The 18,590-nt window shown below is 39.3% G+C and overlaps 1 protein-coding gene across 1 annotated transcript; it reads left to right on the top strand.

Moving 5' to 3' along the window:
- The first annotated feature begins 8,922 nt into the window (after positions 1-8,922).
- Positions 8,923-15,827, top strand: LOC131256084 (heat shock protein 81-1). Its single transcript, XM_058257137.1, has 3 exons — positions 8,923-9,292; positions 9,385-9,665; positions 14,044-15,827. The coding sequence occupies exons 1-3, from the start codon at positions 9,028-9,030 to the stop codon at positions 15,589-15,591; spliced, it is 2,094 nt and encodes a 697-aa protein (XP_058113120.1). The 5' UTR covers positions 8,923-9,027; the 3' UTR covers positions 15,592-15,827.
- Positions 15,828-18,590: the final 2,763 nt, after the last annotated feature.

Raw genomic sequence — 18,590 nt, 5'->3', positions numbered from 1 at the left:
TTAGACAGATCCCCTTCATCTGTAATAAGGGCAAATGCAACGTTTGAGTCATCCCTATATCTCGCCGGTAACCTATGATGCATCGACGAATTTCTTCTCACAATTGGTTGCTCCACTTGCTCCTATACCTCTGTTTATATCGCACTATCAACTTGTATTTCATCTCTATCTATCTGAAAATCTACAACCGACTTTTCGTCCTCATTGTGTCCATCCTTATGAAACAAGGATCCTTCATCGAATCTGAAGTCACAACTAAGGATGATTTTCTGTGTGAACATTGAACTGATTATATAGCTTGTAACCCTTTACACCACCATCATAACCAACAAAGATATATTTTTTATCCATTTGATCTAGCTTATCTCTCTCAATTGACGGTACATAACAGTAAGCATCGCGACCAAATACTCGCAGCCCCGAGTAATCTACATACTGACCACTCCACATTTCTTTAAGAATTTTATAATATATAGCTGTAAAAGGGGACCGATTCACTAAGTAGCAAGTCATGTTAACAGTCTCAATTTATGTTTCCTTGCCCTATCCAATATTGCTCCTCATGCATTAGGCCCTATCCAAGAGAGTCCATCCGTTCAGCCACACCATTATGCTCAAGTGTGTGATGCACTTTGTTGTGCCTCATAATCCCTTTATCCTTACAAAACCAAATGAATTTCTCAAAAGTGAACTCCCCACAGTTATCTGTCCTTAATGCTTTCACCTGTCGCCATGTCTGCTTTTCCACAACTGTCTTTCACTGCTTAAGTTAGTGAAAACCTCATATTTACTTTTTACAAAATAGACCCATACCTTTCTAAAGTGGTCGTCAATGAATGTAACAAATCATGACGATCCTCCGCCAAAAACTACAAGCGACGACTCCCATATATCAGAATGCACATAATCTAGATTTTGACATAATTCATGCATGATCTTCATCGTTCATTATCTGATCCACACCCAACAATTTATGAACAAATCTATTGAAGTTACTAATGTGGGTATCAACGTCAACCCCATCAACCACCTTCAAATTAAACAATTGTAGCTTAAAATACAAATGATTTTCAAGAGACTTCTTCTCATAAATGTTATCTAATTTCACCCATGTATCAGTCGCAATATTCTTTCTCATAACATTGCAGAGGACCTCATCCGTTAGGCATACCGGATTGAGATGTTGGCCTTCTTATCTAACTTGTTCCATTATTCTTCTTTCATAAATTTCAGTCGTTTTCCAAGGAGTGTATCTTCCAATCCTTGTTGAACTAGGATATCATTCATCTTAACTTTCCATAATTTAAAGTTATTTTTATCAGAATATTTCTCTACGTCAAACTTTGTGTTAGATGTTATGAATACCTTACTTTTATATTTGATCTTCTTCCCAATGTTCTCTCTGATACCACTTGTAGTGACTCGCATAAACACAAGGAGCGGAATCAAGCAAAGTAATTGCAATCACATAAACAAACCTAACAAGAAGGCAATCCAAATTTTAAGTGAAAAAATCCCTGTGGGAAAAAACTACAGCATAAAGCGATGATTAATGCACTATGAAAGTAAAATTACAAGAGATAGTAGATCTTACCGTTTTGAACAACCCTTGAATCTCCTTTGAAACTTTATCTATGCCCTTAAACTTTTTAGAACACTTTAGAAAAGTCCTAATCCTCTCAAATCCTTATCCTGATATCAATTACACTCAATATATATATATATATATATATATATATATATATATATATAAAATATCTAACCAGAACATGAAACAAATTGTACACTTATGCAACTTTGCGCATTCACTCGATGGGACCTTTGATAGCATTGGCAGACATCGAAGACCGGTCAATGACATTGAAGATCATTCGATGCCATCGAGTAGGAACTTCTAAATTTGTCCAACAATCAAATATGATTTTCTTGGATTTTCTCGATGGGATTGAGCAGTCTGTCGATGGCATTGATATCATCCACATATGCTTGACGGGATTGAGTGGTCTGTCAATGGCATCGAGAGACCTTGTTATAGACAGATTTAAGACATTAAACAACAACATGTAATAGGTATATAACTTATTTTTAATTTACAAGGCCTGCTATGGTCCAGTCTATTTTAGCCTTAACCCTTGTCCAACCCTAGCTTGACTTGACCCTCCACCGAGGGTTAACAATGTACGAAACATCTTACTTGTGATCTTCACCCAAGGGTGTGCACTTGTTTCCTTTTAAGCACTATTCATTGACAGTTGACCATCCATCATTTATTTTGAAGGATGATGCGCTTGGTTCCTTTTAGTGCGCCGTCTTAGATTCCTTTTCTCATAACTAGCTTTGGCTTGATAATCCCAACTGTCTTATCAATAAATATTTGGTTGTTAGGCCTGGTTATATGGGATGATCATCCAAAAAAAACTTAGCAAGAACTGGCAATAGGAAATAAAACTGTTGTAAGAAAAGTGAAGTGATGGTGCGCGTAATCTATCCTAATCCGTCTCAGAAATGTTGTGTGTAAGATCTGTGCAAACTCCACCATGATGAATGTGTTTTATCCACTCGGTCCATACATTTTCCTTCTCATTTTAGGCATGGTCCCATCAAATGAGGTACATCAAAATCTCAGGTGGATCACAACATAAGAAACAATAGTGATTGAATGCCCACCTTTAAAACTTCTTACGGCCTGTTATAATGTTTATTTGCCATCTAAAGTCACATAGACAAATATAGGAGCAGATTACGTGAGAACCTGGATCCACCAAGGTGGGCGGGAAGCCCAACTGTGGGGCTCACATCGATGTATGTGCCTTAAGCCACACCATTCAACCATTCTGAAAGCTCATTTTAGAGGATAATCAAAAAATGAAGTTGACTCAAATTTTAGGTGCACTACACCATAGGTGATTGAATCCTCACTATTAAAAACTTCATGGATTCCACTGAAATGTTTATTTGCCATTCAACCTGTTGATAAGGTCACAAGCACATGAAATCACAAGCACATGAATGAAGAGATCACACAAATATCATCTTGATCCAATAGCTTTTAGGCTCATAAAAAATTTTCATGGTTAATCACTATTGTTTCCTGTATTATGATTCATTTGGGATTTAGAACTGGCACTTCTTTTTATGAATTCGGATTCTCCGTGTTCGACAAACACGCTGCATTATGATTGAGCCATGCCATCACATACTGCTAAGTTAAAGTCACAAACAGAGTATCTGGACTCTTTTCGGATCATGCCCAAAAATGAGCTTTCAATATGAATGGGCGGCATGGATGTAATCACATACATCACAATGGGCCCCACTGTCTGGGTCCCACCTACCTTGGTGGATATGAGGTCTCCCATAATCTCGCGGTCTAAATTTTTTGTGAACCATGAGAAAATTTTAATGATGGCATTCAATCATCATTTTGTCAATGAAAAAAACACACATTACCGTAGTCCATTAGCACTAACCAGTTGGGACCCTTGACTATGGATCTCACAGTGATGTTTGTGCCTTAAATCCACACGATCCAACTATTTGAAAAGCTCACTTTAGGGCATTATCCAAAAAAAAAAGTTGACTCAAATCTTAGGTGGACCACACCACAAAAAACATTTGTAATTGAATCCCCACCATTAAAAACTTTGTGGCTTCTACTGGAATGGTTATTTCCCATCTAACCTCTGGATGAGGTCCCAAACATCTAGATGAAGAGACCATACAAATATCATCTTGATGGAAAGCTTTTTGGCCCACAAGAAGTTTTAAATGATCAATCACCGCTATTTTCGTCTATTATAGTCTAACTAGTATTTGGAACTGCTTCATTTTTTGAATCATGCCTTAAACGGTCGAGGCTCATTTAACACTGTTTCCTGTAATGTGGTCCAGTTCAGATTAGGATATACCACATTTTTTAATCTCATACCATAAAATGATATGGAAAAATAGATGGACAACATGGATGAAACACAAACATCATGGTAGGGCCCAAATAGCACCGACCACCAGCCATTGGCCGGGGGGGGGGGGGTAGTAGCCGATCCGTTTCCCTCACCTAATCCGCTCCCACTTTACCGAATCCGAGTCGGACGCGGATTTCCTGCAAAAGTCTTTAGCAGCAAGTTCCTGCGCTGGGAACTGAGGTGGGCCCCACTGTGATGTATGTGAGAAATCTTTCCCGTCCATCTGTTTTGTGAGTTCATTTTAGACCATGACGCCAAAAATGAACCGTATTCAAAGCTCAAGTGGGCCAAAAACTTGATAATTGAACATCCACAGTTGAAATATTCATGGGCCACAAAAGTTTTGAATCGTGCTAATATTTATGATTTCAGTTCATCTCAATAGGAATGAAGTTATTAACGGCATAGATGGCATGTAAACATCACTTTTAAAAACAAGTAGGTTTCAACAGTAGAAATTTTTCTAACCACATTTACCTTTAGTACGGCTTACTTAAGTGTTGGATACGGTTAATTTTAGCATCATGCTCTGAAATGAACTGAAAAACGGATGGAAGGGGAGGATTTCTCACAAACATCACAGGGCCCCACCTGGGTTCCCAGTGCTAAAGGCTTTGGCAGGAAACCCGCGTCCTGAGTCGCATAGGAATCTTTTTGTTTTTTCTTTTTTTTCTTTTACCCCGGGAAAGTGCGGTGCCTGAAGCTTCTAGAACCGTGCTATTACTTTGGTAAACTGACAGCTACATGATTTTGAAGTTTCGTGAGATCAAGCCGTCGATGAGGTATGCCAGCTCATATTAACCATTGAACACAAAAATCAGGATAATTCAAAAACAGTCGGGATGTAACACCACCATTTTTTGATTTAGGGCACACCGTGCTGTTTATATGCCATCCAATCCATTAATCCGGTGTACGAAGGAATCATCTGAAAATCACTGTATTTCAAACGCAGGTGGGCCATAACACATGAATATATAAGTTTTAGGTACGGAATGTTCGGGTAGACTACTCGAGGAAAAATAGGAGATGGTGTACCTGATTTACAGAGTGATTTGGATGGACGTCGAGTAACATCCCCACGGCAAAGGAAATGACGGGCAGGTGTCCAGCGCGAGCTGCATCAATGTTTTACGTTTTCGGAAGAGACGTGCAGTGCACGTGCGAGAGGCATGACCCCCAAGATTTGGTAAAGTACAGTGCGGGTGTATCCCAAATAAGAAACGTCCATGGCTAAGAGGGGACAGGCTAGTGACCCAAACACCAGCTTACTAGCTGGTGTCAAAGCTATGTTAAGTAAGTATGAAAGCACGTAAAAATAAATCAAGCAAAGTATCGTCAATTGAACAACTAAGTTTGAATCCGAATTTCATGTGGAAAAACCTTTTCTAGAAAAAACAACATCACAAAGCGACGAATAATGTACCATAAAAATAGAAATTACAAGAGATGGAGTTACCGATTCGAATGAGCCTTGAATCTACCTCACAGGCCTTGAAACCGCTTATGATAAGACATTATAGAAAATCTGAACCGTTCATGTGATGGGCTTCTCCATGCATTTTCAAATTCGTTGCTTATTTATTAAAAAAATAAAATCAAATCATTTTGGCTTTGAGACTTTTAAAAATCTTCAAAATACTGGGAGTTACCATAAGGAATGGAATCATTGGTGGGTGCCAAAATAGCTTTATGGGCCTACCACCATGTATGTGTTTTATCCACAATGTCCATCCATTGTTCGGTTCAGTTTAAGCCATGAGCTTGATCATAATTTTATATGGATCACATTAAAAGAAATAATGGTGATTGAAGATAGACCATTAAAATCTTGTGAGCCATTCAAGTTTTGAATCTAGATGATATTTGTAATTTTCTCTTCATCAAGGTTCATGTGATGACAAATAAACATTGCCGTGAGTCTTAAGGAAGTTTCAATGGTGGTGTTGTCATCTCTTTTGTATTTTAAAATAAAACTTTGTTTTAATTTTAATTTTAATTTTAATTTTTTGTTGATGCAGAAATCAAAACGTTCTCCTTATACCACTTGAGACCTGCAGGGGAAGACAAAGATGGAGACCCTGACTGTAGCAGGGGACCCTCCGATGCCAAATGATAGGTCTAGTAGAACGTAGGGTTTTTGGGGTGAGATTTGTGCTTAAGGTTGTGTATAGCTTTCATCATTGGAGGTGCTCCTATTTATAGTTGAAAGGGACGGTGATGTATATGACCATCTCCTTATTTAGTAGGAGCGTATTGTAGAGGGGATTGTATCCCGAGAGTGTCGTAGATATCTTCTAAGATCTTTGGTTGAGATTTTGGACAAATCCATGCTGTTGTTATCTTTCGAGATCTTCGGCCGAGATCTCAGACAGATTTCTTTGAGTAGTCAAAATAAGAAGAAACATATAGTAAGATGCTGAGGTAGAGCATCCGAGATGGCCTACATAGCCATCTCAAGGAGTGGTTTGCTGACCTGTCCTTGCGCGGCGTATCAAAGCACTGAGACCTAGCTCCCTCCTTTAGTAGAATGTAGGCGAAATCGAGGATGACCATCCTCTTCATCTTATTGTACAGTGTGGAGGTAGTAACTCAAAGTCTCTCTCCATACCGAGCCATGCTTTAGAGGCTCTTACCAAGAAATGATCCGAGCAATAGCTCGAAAATGTATGGGACATGGAAGAGCTCGATGTCTGATGAAAGTGAAGATACTTTATCTCTTGGTGGTCAAGCTCGAGGAATAGGCGTGCTTCCCAATAGTGGATTGTTGATTTCTGATCATTAAAGAACTCCTTGATCATGCTCGGCACTAACTGACCATGTGACGAGCACATATGTTCAAGCTGACCTCTTTCCTAGGCTAACATTTCTTGTTTTGAAAAATATTTTTATGTATAGTGTATTTTTCTTATCTTATATCGAACCAAATAAAAACTTATATAGATATGGGATGTGGTTTGTGTAATGATTGGGTTATAAAAGGAAGAATGGCCATTTGGTTTGAATCGCTGTCTCAGATAACTTGGGGGACGCGGATTGCGTCCTACCCCCGCTCAGACAGTAATACGTCCGGGCAGGGCTCTGTGGGGCCCACTGTGATGTAAGTATTTTATCCACACCGTTAATTGTTTTTATATGATTGTTTTAAGATATGAGCCAAAAATTGAGGTAGGTTTAAGGCTTAAGTGGACCACAAATTGTGGATTAAACTTCCACCATTAAAAACTTCCTGGGAGGGAGAAGTGTCGGATCAAGATGAAATTTGTGTTTTCACTTCATCCAAGTCTGCATGACCTTATTAATAGGTTGGGTGGTAAAAAAACATCATGGTGGCCCTTAGAAATGTTTCAACGGTGGGTGTCATTGTCACTGCAGCTTCCTTTGTGTGGTCCACTGGATTTGTTTATCTGCTTCATTTTTTTGTATAATACTTTAAAATGATCATATAAAAATGATTAACGGTGTGGATAAAATAATTACATCATGGTGGGCCCCACAGAGCCTTGCCCGGATGGATTACCGTTCGGGCAGGGGTAGGATGCAATCTGCATCCATAACTTGGGTGCTTGACACGCCTGGACTCAAATGGAAGCGGATTGGCTGGTGTACCACACACCAGATATATAGCTGGTGTAGGTACTTCTTGTGCGGAGACAAACTTTGATGCTCCTCGAGCTCTGAGTTGTACGAACGGTTCAAAGGAGATCAAAGCTACATGGCCCCCACAGTGATGTCTTTATTATACCTACATCGTTCATCCATTTTTCGAGATAATTTTAGAGCATTATCCAAAAAATAAATCATATCCAAAGATCAAATCGACCACACCACAAATACTAGTAGAAATAATGATTTTCATTGTTAAAATATTCATAGGGCTCACCATAACTTTTATTTTCCATCCAATCCTATAATAAGGTCACAAAGACATGGATGAAGAGGAATTTCTTTTTCATATTGATCCAAAACTTCGGTGACCCCCAAAAAGGTCTCAATGGTAGACGTTCAATTCCCCACTGCTTTTTTCAGTGTGGTCTACTTGATAGATATCTCTCTCTTATTTTTAGTCTCACGCCTTACGAGGATCTCTCAAAATGGATGGATGGTCTAGATATAACACATACCTCATAATGGGACCCACAAACTTGTTAACGTAAATACACTCGCTATTTAGCTGGTGTGCGGTACACCAGCCAATCTGCTTCCGACTCAAATACATAAATCATCTTTTCTTTATAAATTTTTTATTTTTAAAATTTATTTACAGTTTTCGGCACATTATTTTAAACCGTTTTTACCAATTATTTTGATGCAGTCTACTTTAAATTTGAATTTGTATATCATTGTACTCATGCCCTGACATGAACTTAAAATGGACGGACGGCGCGGATAACACAAAGACATCGTGACCAGGCTATGAGAGAGAAAGGCGACTTCCGAATCAGGGACGAGTCTTGCGCTTTCGCAAGAGACGTGCAGTGCACGTGAGACAGGTATGCACTTGCGAGGTTTGTTAGAACACATGCGGGTGTATTACAATAGGATACATTGACGGTTAAGACGTTGTATATGTGTACTTTCAGAAAATCCAAACCGTTCATGTGATGGGCCTCTCAGTGGATTTGAGACTGAAATATTTAAACACTTTGATTTTTTAAAATCCTGATAAAATCTTTTATTTCAAAAATAAAATACTCAAATCACTGTGGATTTGAAAATTTCCAAAATAAGAGATTTTATACTCTTAATATCTGCAACGAAGGTGGTCGGTAACATGAACAGTTTGGATCATTGAAAGGGATGACCACGGATTAAAACCGTAAAGTCCCGAGCTATCCTTTCTCAATACGTTGCGATGTATGTAACAAACCAATCGTCTCGCATGCTCCGATTTGTTTTATAGAACAATCTAGAAACCCTAGTGGCTTTCTATATAAAGCCGCTATGCCTCGCATACCTCTGCCTCTCAAACCCTAGATTACAAGCAAACCCCAGATTCCTTCCTTCTTTCCTTCCTTCCTTCCTTCCTTGCATCGTTCCCAGAACTTCGAATTCGAGAGCGATGGCTGAGACGGAGACGTTTGCATTCCAGGCGGAGATCAACCAGCTTCTGAGCTTGATCATCAACACCTTCTACAGCAACAAGGAGATTTTCCTGAGGGAGCTGATCAGCAACGCTTCAGATGCGTTGGACAAGATCAGATTCGAGAGCCTCACAGATAAATCGAAGCTCGATGCCCAGCCCGAGCTATTCATCCACATCGTCCCGGACAAGACCACAAACACTCTTTCCATCATCGACAGTGGCATCGGCATGACCAAGTCTGGTACGTTTCGTTTCATACCGCTTTCTTCTTGTTCTTCTTCTTCGTAGTCACTACAACCATCGTCATCTTCTTGCTGCTGTTGTTGTTACCAGATCTGGTGAACAATCTTGGGACGATCGCTAGATCTGGCACCAAGGAGTTCATGGAAGCCCTGGCTGCGGGTGCTGACGTTAGCATGATTGGTCAGTTCGGTGTCGGGTTCTACTCGGCTTATCTTGTTGCTGAGAAGGTGATCGTGACGACGAAACACAATGATGATGAGCAGTATGTGTGGGAGTCGCAGGCCGGCGGTTCCTTCACTGTCACTAGGGACAACTCTGGGGAGAACCTTGGCAGGGGAACAAAGATCACCCTCTACCTCAAAGAGGACCAGGTATTCAATATCAAAACCATCTACATGTTCATGTGTCGATTTTCAATATAAATGCTTATTAAATTCTATGCCTTCTTTCATATTGTTTGCATTTTGACTTTTTTTTCCCCATCTAATGGACATATCGTATCCAATTGGTTTCAATGTGCAATTTTTTTTTTTTTTGGTTTTGTGTGTGTGTGTGTGTGTGTGTGTGTGTGTGTGTGTGTGTGTGTGTGTGGATTGCTGAACATGATGGGATGGTAGCTACTTGATTTCATGGTGTATGTTAGAATCGATGATATTATTATTAATCATGTGCTGAGTTTTTTTTTTTTCCTAAATGCTTGATGACATCAGACACAGTTGTTTATTGTACAGAATCATGGTATTAGTTACTAAATTGATGCATGTTGTTCTCTTTAAAAATGCTATTGTTGTAATGGTTTTTTTGTTTCTTCGTTTTATTAGCTACAGTCTGTCTACTTTCCAGTATCTGCCGATGTTTTAGAAACTGTACCAGCAATGGATCTTTTTGTAGTTGACAGTCTGCTGCAACTGGGGGAAACTAGCGGTGTCATTATGATATGATGATTGAATTAATTACAATTATTAAGGCTACAAAAATAATAAAATAAAAATAATGCCTTTAACTTGTCACCACCATTGAGTTGAGTTTGATTTGTTGGAAGTTCCTAATTCACTAATGTCAAACTGTGCCTGTGGCATTTCCTTTCATAGTAAAGTTTGCTGTCTTCCTCAAGTATCTTTTTAGCCGTTTTAGTTCTGTGATATTTGAATTTGAAATCCTTTCTCTTCTCTTTGAGTGATGAGACTATCTCATCTGGTCTCATCAGCCAAGTATCTTTTTTTACCCCTTTTGTTTTTTAAATGTCTTCATTAAGAAGAGAGATCTTGTTGAATTATGCATATCAAGTCAAACATGATAGTTTAGAGTTAGTGCTACTGTGCAATCTGTATATTCATGTCTTTCTTAAATGAAGAAAATTTACAGTTTGTTCAAACGAGATCATTCCTCTAGTTGCCTTGTCTCTGCAGTTGGCTATACATACGTATGTACAGATTTGTTCAAACTAATGATCAAAGGAATCTCTTAAGTAAAGGGCATGACTTGCTTAACCTTACTTTGAAATCTTCCAGTTGCAATCAAATTGAAGAGTAAGAGAGATGAACTGGTACAACACCTTTAGTTGATATTCAACTTACTTCCAAGAAAGTTGACAGTTGAGCCCTTAATGGAGATAAAATCCTTGTATTCGTATCAATGAATGGAAAAATTGACAGCTGAGCCCTTAATAGGGATAAAGTCCTTGTATTCGTATCAATGAACGGAAAAATTTCATATTGCATAGCGAATGTCTAGCTTTACCTTCCCTACCCAACAAAACCAACAGTGCAGGGTACAGAATTTTATATTCCCTCAATTTAATGATCAAATTTCAAAATGACAATTGAGCTCTAAGTAGAGACAAGTGATGCAATCATCACACAACCCACATGTGCATGCTTTGCACATGTACACAAGAAAGGGCCTTCTTTCCCTTTTTATCCTCTAATTTCCTTTTGCTTCATGCGTACATTAGGAAATTTCCTTGCCTCTTCAAGTATAATAATGCGGCCATCTAGAATATCCATTCTGACTCTTCAGATCATCCAAATATTTTGTGATCAATCAACCATTTGTTGCAAGGTTGATATAGTCCCATCCTGAGTTTTTGTAGCCGTCTTATGATTGTGGGTCATCCATCTTCTAGTGCTCATACGGCAACAGGCTTTTGCAGATTATTATTATTATTATTATAATTATTTGATGATGACAGGGTGAGACCAATCACCTGCAAACCAGCAGATTATTATTATTATTATAATTATTTGATGATGACAGGGTGAGACCAATCACTTGCAAACCATGTGCATTGGGTAAATCATGGAGAGGGGAATTGAACTTGTGTCTTTGGGGACCAAATCCACAAAACTAGCCATTCACCCAAACCCTGGGTAATATTTTTTTTTTCTTATTCTTTTTTGATATCGGGAATGCTAGAAGGTTTTGGGAAGTTTGGGTGTCTGATAGGGTATAGGCTGTTTTCTAGTGGAAGCCAGCCCCTGGCCATTTGCCAGTACCTTTAATCATTTAAGGACACCCAACACTAAGCAAGTCCAATTAGAGATTGACCCTACTAACTTTCTGTCATTAGCTTCTTCCCCTGTATAGCCAGGTTACAAAACTGAAGTCTAATTAGTTCTGCCCCTTCCCATCTTGCTAATTCCTAGTGAGCATCTGTGGTCCCCAGTGGTCATCCAATCTGCATTCAGCTTCCTCTTGGGGAAGAGGCTTCTTGTGTATTTGGTTTAAATGAGTCGCGTGGAAAATTTTTAAAAAATTTCAATTTGCAGTTGTAACTTGAGGCATTAACTCAAATTGGTTAAGATATCAACTGCATAGCTGTAAACTCCCATACATGCTCATCTTCCTCCATTCGGTTGTGAGAAATGTTCAAAAACTTGCATGTGTGGTTCTGTAGCTTGAGATATTAATTCAAATCAGTCAAGATATTCATTTCATTCCCTCTTAATGCAACTAGAATCTAATTGTAAAACTAAGATTCATGCACCAGACTGAATAAGCAACATGTGGAAAGATTCACATGTCATCATTGAATGAACAATAAAAGGGGTAAACTTCACTTAAGAATGTGTTTGGCTTTCCAACTACAACTATAATGCATAAGTAAATGAGCCATCATTACCTTTTTAAGGTGTAAACACTTGTAGAAAACTCATCATTGCAGTTAAAATGTAGGTTATGTCATCACACAATTATAGGGGTAAGTAATCATTATGGCCTGTTTGGTTTTCCAATTGTGGTAATTGGTTCCAAACGGGTAATGATTACTTACCCCTGTAATTGTGTAGTGACATTACTAACATTGGCTACAGTGATTATATTCTGCCAGTTTGTTTTACAGGGACATTACTATAAAAATGGTAATGTAAAAATGTAATGATAACAATTTCATTTAATGTTTGCTTTACAAGGTGTATTTGACTTTGTTTTTTTGTGTTATAATTCTCTCTTGGGGGGGTGTTTGGATCTTAAGTTACTTATCTTAGTTTCTACTTATTAAGCCGAAGTGATTAACTTTTAAGTTAAAAAAAAATGTACTTATAATTGATCTTAAGCAAAACTTATCTCAAATAAGTTGCTTTATCTACTGCTGTAAGTAGAAAAAGTAACTTATTCTGTAGTATCCAAACGGGCCCTTAACGATAGCTTATTTACTTTTATAATGATAGCTTATTTACTTTGAATTACAGTAGGAACTAGAAAACCAAACTTGCCCTTATCCATTTCTGGCCATTTGCCGTTGTAATTGGAAAATGAAATGCTGCCTAATATTCAATCTCAAAATCACATGTACAAATTATATAAGCAATACATGCAAAGATTTAGAAGGTAACACATGCCTTCATTTTACTCATGACAAAAATGGGCAAACTTCTCTTCTTTCTTAATATTCAAGATCTAAAAATACACCTCCCCACAGGGGATTTATTTATAACCTGAAGCAAGTAAAAACCCCAATAAAGGAAAATAATAGAACGTTCTTAAGACTTGGTCTGGTCAGCCTAGGGGGTAGTTTAGGCATTTTTGTATTTATTTTAAGACAAAAAAAGAACACTAAACTCCATGTTAGGCTCGTATGTAACTGTGTTGGGCCCATGCTTTTGATCAAGTGGGATATGCATGTGAGATGTGAGATCTACTTGCATTGCCTATGATATGTATGTGAAAGTGCTTGCACTTGAAAAAAAAAAAACATTTCATAAAATACTTGACTTGCACACCTGGATATTGGGGGAAAAATCTCGTGATGAAATTACATCAATAATGAGTGCAAACTACAATAAAGAGATCAGACTGTAGTTTGGTATTATACAATGTATGGCCTGAGAGATTGTAGATCTAGGCTTTTTAGTTTTTACATATGGGGCCCATTGCTTTGTGATCTGAACTCTTGATATTGTTGGTCCTGCTTTAATTTCCTTTTTAACCAATCAAGGGCCAAAATTTCTGTGACTAGAATCTTCTATTCTGGGGTTTTTGGTGTGATGGCTACTTACTGTAAATTTCATATTATAGCCTATTGGATCACTGAACTATGAACCCCATCATTTTTGGTGTTTGCAAATGTCAAACTTGGCACTATTGCATGATCCCTTAACCTGAGCATTTGATAATGCCTTGAGACCTTACATTCCTTGCAGACTTCAAACTCTGAAGTTGAGTACTTTGTGTCCACACAGCTTTCGTTTGGTGTATGCTGTACCAAGTAGTTGGTGTTGCTTATATTGTTGTCCTTGGTTCTGTTTGCAGTTGGAGTACCTTGAGGAGCGCCGTCTCAAGGATCTGATCAAGAAGCACTCAGAGTTCATCAGCTACCCCATCTCTTTGTGGACAGAGAAGACCACTGAGAAGGAGATATCAGATGATGAGGACGATGAGGAGAAGAAGGATGAGGAGGGAAAAGTAGAGGAGGTTGACGAAGAGAAGGAAAAGAAAAAGAAGAAGATCAAGGAAGTTTCCCACGAGTGGGCAGTGGTCAACAAGCAAAAGCCAATCTGGATGAGGAAGCCTGAAGAGATCACAAAGGAAGAGTATGCGGCCTTCTACAAGAGTCTTACCAATGATTGGGAGGAGCATCTGGCTGTGAAGCATTTCTCTGTGGAGGGCCAGCTCGAGTTCAAGGCCATTCTTTTTGTGCCCAAGAGGGCCCCCTTTGATCTGTTTGACACCCGAAAGAAGCCCAACAACATCAAGCTTTATGTCAGGCGTGTCTTCATCATGGACAATTGTGAGGAATTGATTCCTGAGTACCTGAGTTTTGTGAAGGGTATTGTCGATTCAGAGGATCTCCCCCTCAACATCTCCCGAGAGATGCTTCAACAGAACAAGATCCTTAAGGTCATCCGCAAGAACTTGGTGAAGAAGTGTGTTGAGCTCTTCTTTGAAATTGCTGAGAACAAGGAAGACTACAACAAGTTCTACGAGGCGTTCTCGAAGAATCTCAAGCTTGGCATCCATGAGGATTCTCAGAACAAGTCCAAGTTGGCTGAACTTCTGAGGTATCACTCCACCAAGAGCGGAGATGAGATGACAAGTCTGAAGGATTACGTGACAAGGATGAAGGAGGGCCAGAATGAGATCTACTACATCACTGGCGAGAGCAAGAAGGCGGTGGAGAACTCACCTTTCCTTGAGAAGCTGAAGAAGAAGGGTTATGAAGTCCTTTATATGGTCGATGCCATTGATGAGTATGCTGTGGGCCAGCTGAAGGAATTCGAGGGGAAGAAGCTGGTCTCTGCAACCAAGGAGGGCCTGAAGCTGGATGAGAGTGAAGACGAGAAGAAAAAGAAGGAAGGCCTCAAGGAGAAGTTTGAGGGGCTGTGCAAGGTTATCAAGGACGTGCTGGGTGACAGGGTGGAGAAGGTGGTGGTGTCGGACCGTGTTGTCGACTCCCCCTGCTGCTTGGTGACTGGGGAGTATGGCTGGACTGCTAACATGGAGAGGATCATGAAGGCACAAGCGTTGCGGGATTCAAGCATGGCTGGCTACATGTCGAGCAAGAAGACAATGGAGATCAACCCAGAGAATCCCATCATGGAGGAGCTGAGGAAGAGAGCTGATGCTGACAAGAATGACAAGTCAGTCAAGGACTTGATCCTGCTGCTGTTCGAGACTGCCCTCCTGACCTCAGGCTTCAGCCTTGACGACCCCAACACTTTTGGCAACAGGATCCACAGGATGCTGAAGCTTGGTTTGAGCATTGATGAAGAGGATGCTCCTGCCGATGCTGATGCAGACATGCCCCCACTGGAGGATGCTGATGAAGCTGAAGGCAGCAAGATGGAGGAAGTTGACTAAGTGGGTCACGGTTCTTAGATATAGTGAACTCTTTATAAAGTCTTTTGTTTTGCTGTTTTTTAACTATTGCTTTTTTCTCTTTTTTGAAATTTGGGTTTTTAGTTCTCGACAAGATGAGGGAGGGCCCCGTTTTATGTTTTGTTCTTTTTTTGGAGGCTCTTGGTAAGTACTCAATTCTATCTTGTTTTCGACTCTATGCACATGATTAGATGTGATTGCTTCTTCTGGTTTGTTCCTCTGCTTCTGTTTTCCTCTACTGGAATGACTGCAGGTCGTTTTCGTTTTCCTTCAGCTCTTATTTATCGTTTTAAATAGTTGGAAAAACCCTTTATTATCTCTCCTGGTAGTCTGGGTTACCGCACCTGGGCAGCTGATTAGTTGAGATACAGATGGCGCATGACCTTTTTGATTTGTGGAATGAAAGTAGTTTGGTGATTGTGTATTATTATTAATCAAAAATTCCCAAGTTATGCTTAACAGGGAAGCAATGGATGGGATATTTGTACAATGCAATGTCAGGCTAAGCAGCTGAACTTACTGTTCCTGTTTAGTCCCCTTTGTTTTCGGAAGTTGTTTCTATTTCTATGTTTGTTTGTTTTGCACTTTCCCCCCTTTCTTTCATTTCTGAGGTTTATTTCAGTTTCTTAGAGCCCATTTTGATCTTAAGTTATTAATATGAGCTACTTATGCCTCAAATAGCTTATCTTGATGTATACTGATTAAACTAAAGTGATTAATTACCTTAATTAAAAAAAGTTACTTATAATTGGTCATAAGCTGAACTCATCTCAAATAAGTAATTTATCTACTGATGTGTAACTTATTTGGTGGTATCCAAATGGGCCCTTATTGACAATAGGCGATAGTATTCTGTATCTGATAAATAATAGAATACTAAGGGCCTGTTTGTTAAATCTGAAGTTGGAAGTCAGAATCTGAAATCAGAATCTAAAGTCGAAAACCTAGTATTGAATCTGAAGTTGAAAACCTAGTATTGAATTTAGAACAACCTTTTTGTTAACTAACATCTGGAATGTTTGGAATATGTTAATTTTACACATTTGCCCTTGCGTAACAATCATGATTGAATCTCTACCATTAAAATCTTTACCACACAAATATCTTGCAAGAAAATTTTAATGGTCAGTTACCACTTTTTCTTGTATTATGGCCTGTCTTGATTTGGATTTGCTACATTTTTTTTAAGATCATGCCTAAAAATGAGCTTTCAATGTGGATGGATAGCATGAATGTAGTCACATACATTACCGTGGGGCTCATGGTCAGGGTGCCACCCACCTCGGTGGATCCACATTGCATACCATTCAATCACCCCCAGCTATTGGATGGTATTGTGTGGCCCCCATCATAATGTATGTGTTTCATCCACACCATCCATCCGTTTTTCCAAATCATTTTAGGGATTGATCCCAAAAATGGGGATGATCCAAATCTCATGCGGCTTGGAACTTTCTTGGCCCATTAATGGTCACTCACCACTATTTCCTATGACATGCCTACTTGATATTAGGATTTGCTTCATTTTTTGTATAATGCCAATGTTGAATATAGGATACATAGATCAAGGTGGGCCCCCACGGATACATACATCAAGGTGGGCCCCATGGTTATGGCCAAGGTGGGTGGCACGTGGCACACCACGAAATCCGCTTGACCCCATAAGTGGATTAGCTACTGTCAGGTTGAGTAGCGAGACTCACTACTGAAGTTACGTCACAAAGTTGTGGGTCCCATCATGGTGTATGTGTTGTATCCACACCATTAATCCATTTGGAGAAATCATATTAGGGCATGATCCAAAGATCGAGTCAGATCCAAACCTTCAGTGGACCCATAACAGAAAACAGTGGTGAGAGTGATGGCCACCATTAAAAACTTCCAAGGGCCATAAGTTTTCAATCAAGCTGATATATTTTTTTTTACCTCCTTTCATGTCCGCGTTAACACATGAACAGGTTGGATGTCAAATAAATATCAGTACCTTAGGGAGGTTTCAATGGTGGGTGTCACTCTCCCCTCTATTTTCTATGGTGGGGTCCACTCCAACTTTGGATCTGCCTCATTCTTTGGATAATACCCTAAAATGATCTCTCCAAATGGATGGATGGTGTGGATACAACACACATCATGGTGGCCCCACAGAACTTGGTGACGTCATTCAGTAGCGAGTCTCGCTACTCAACTTGATCCGCTCCCCCAAATCTGGGTTGGATTGCTGACTGGATAATCGGTAAAGCTAAAGCTAGAGATGGACAGTCCTGTCAAATGGCTCTATTGGGCACACCATAATGCATATGTTTTATTCACACACGTCCATTCATTTTTCCATATCATTTTAGGGAAAAGTTCTAAAAACAAGTCAGATCTAAGGCTTAAGTGGGCCACACTACAAGAAATAGTGGGAGTTGGGTGCTTACCATAAAAAATTTCTGTGTTTTTCCTTCATCCAAGTTTGTGTGACCTTATGAAGAGGTTAGATGGCAAATAAACTTCACAATGGACCCTAAGAATGTTTTAATGGTAGTCATTCCATACCCACTGCTTTCTATGGTATGGTCGACTTGAGGTTTTGTTGGACGTAGGCCAGTGGGGCCCACTTGTGAGCATCACTAGTGGGTACGTCCCATGTTTTCTCCAGTCTCTTCCTATGAATTAAATTTCAAATTCAAATATGAATTTGATTTTTGATTGAAGATAATGATTTGATCGGAATATTTAGCCTTATCCCAATCCCACTCAAACTCTCCTTCCTCTGTTATAAAAAGGAATGCGCTTCTCTCGTGTAAAGCATTGAGTCATACGATAAATCGAGAGTATACAGAGAGATACAGTGTGCACTATAGTTTGTCTATTTTAGCTTGTCCTTGGGACGATCTGATCCATAGATCGCAATCCGAGGCCACTATATACCGTAGGATTAGAGATGTGAATAGTTCCATCTTCTCCAGTAGTAGATAGGCGGGCCGTTGAAGCACCGT

This window comes from Magnolia sinica, chromosome 9 (assembly GCF_029962835.1).
Source record: "Magnolia sinica isolate HGM2019 chromosome 9, MsV1, whole genome shotgun sequence".
NCBI lineage: Eukaryota > Viridiplantae > Streptophyta > Magnoliopsida > Magnoliales > Magnoliaceae > Magnolia > Magnolia sinica.
The sequence above is the reverse complement of the archived record's forward strand: the minus strand, read 5'-3'. Positions and strand labels throughout refer to the sequence as shown.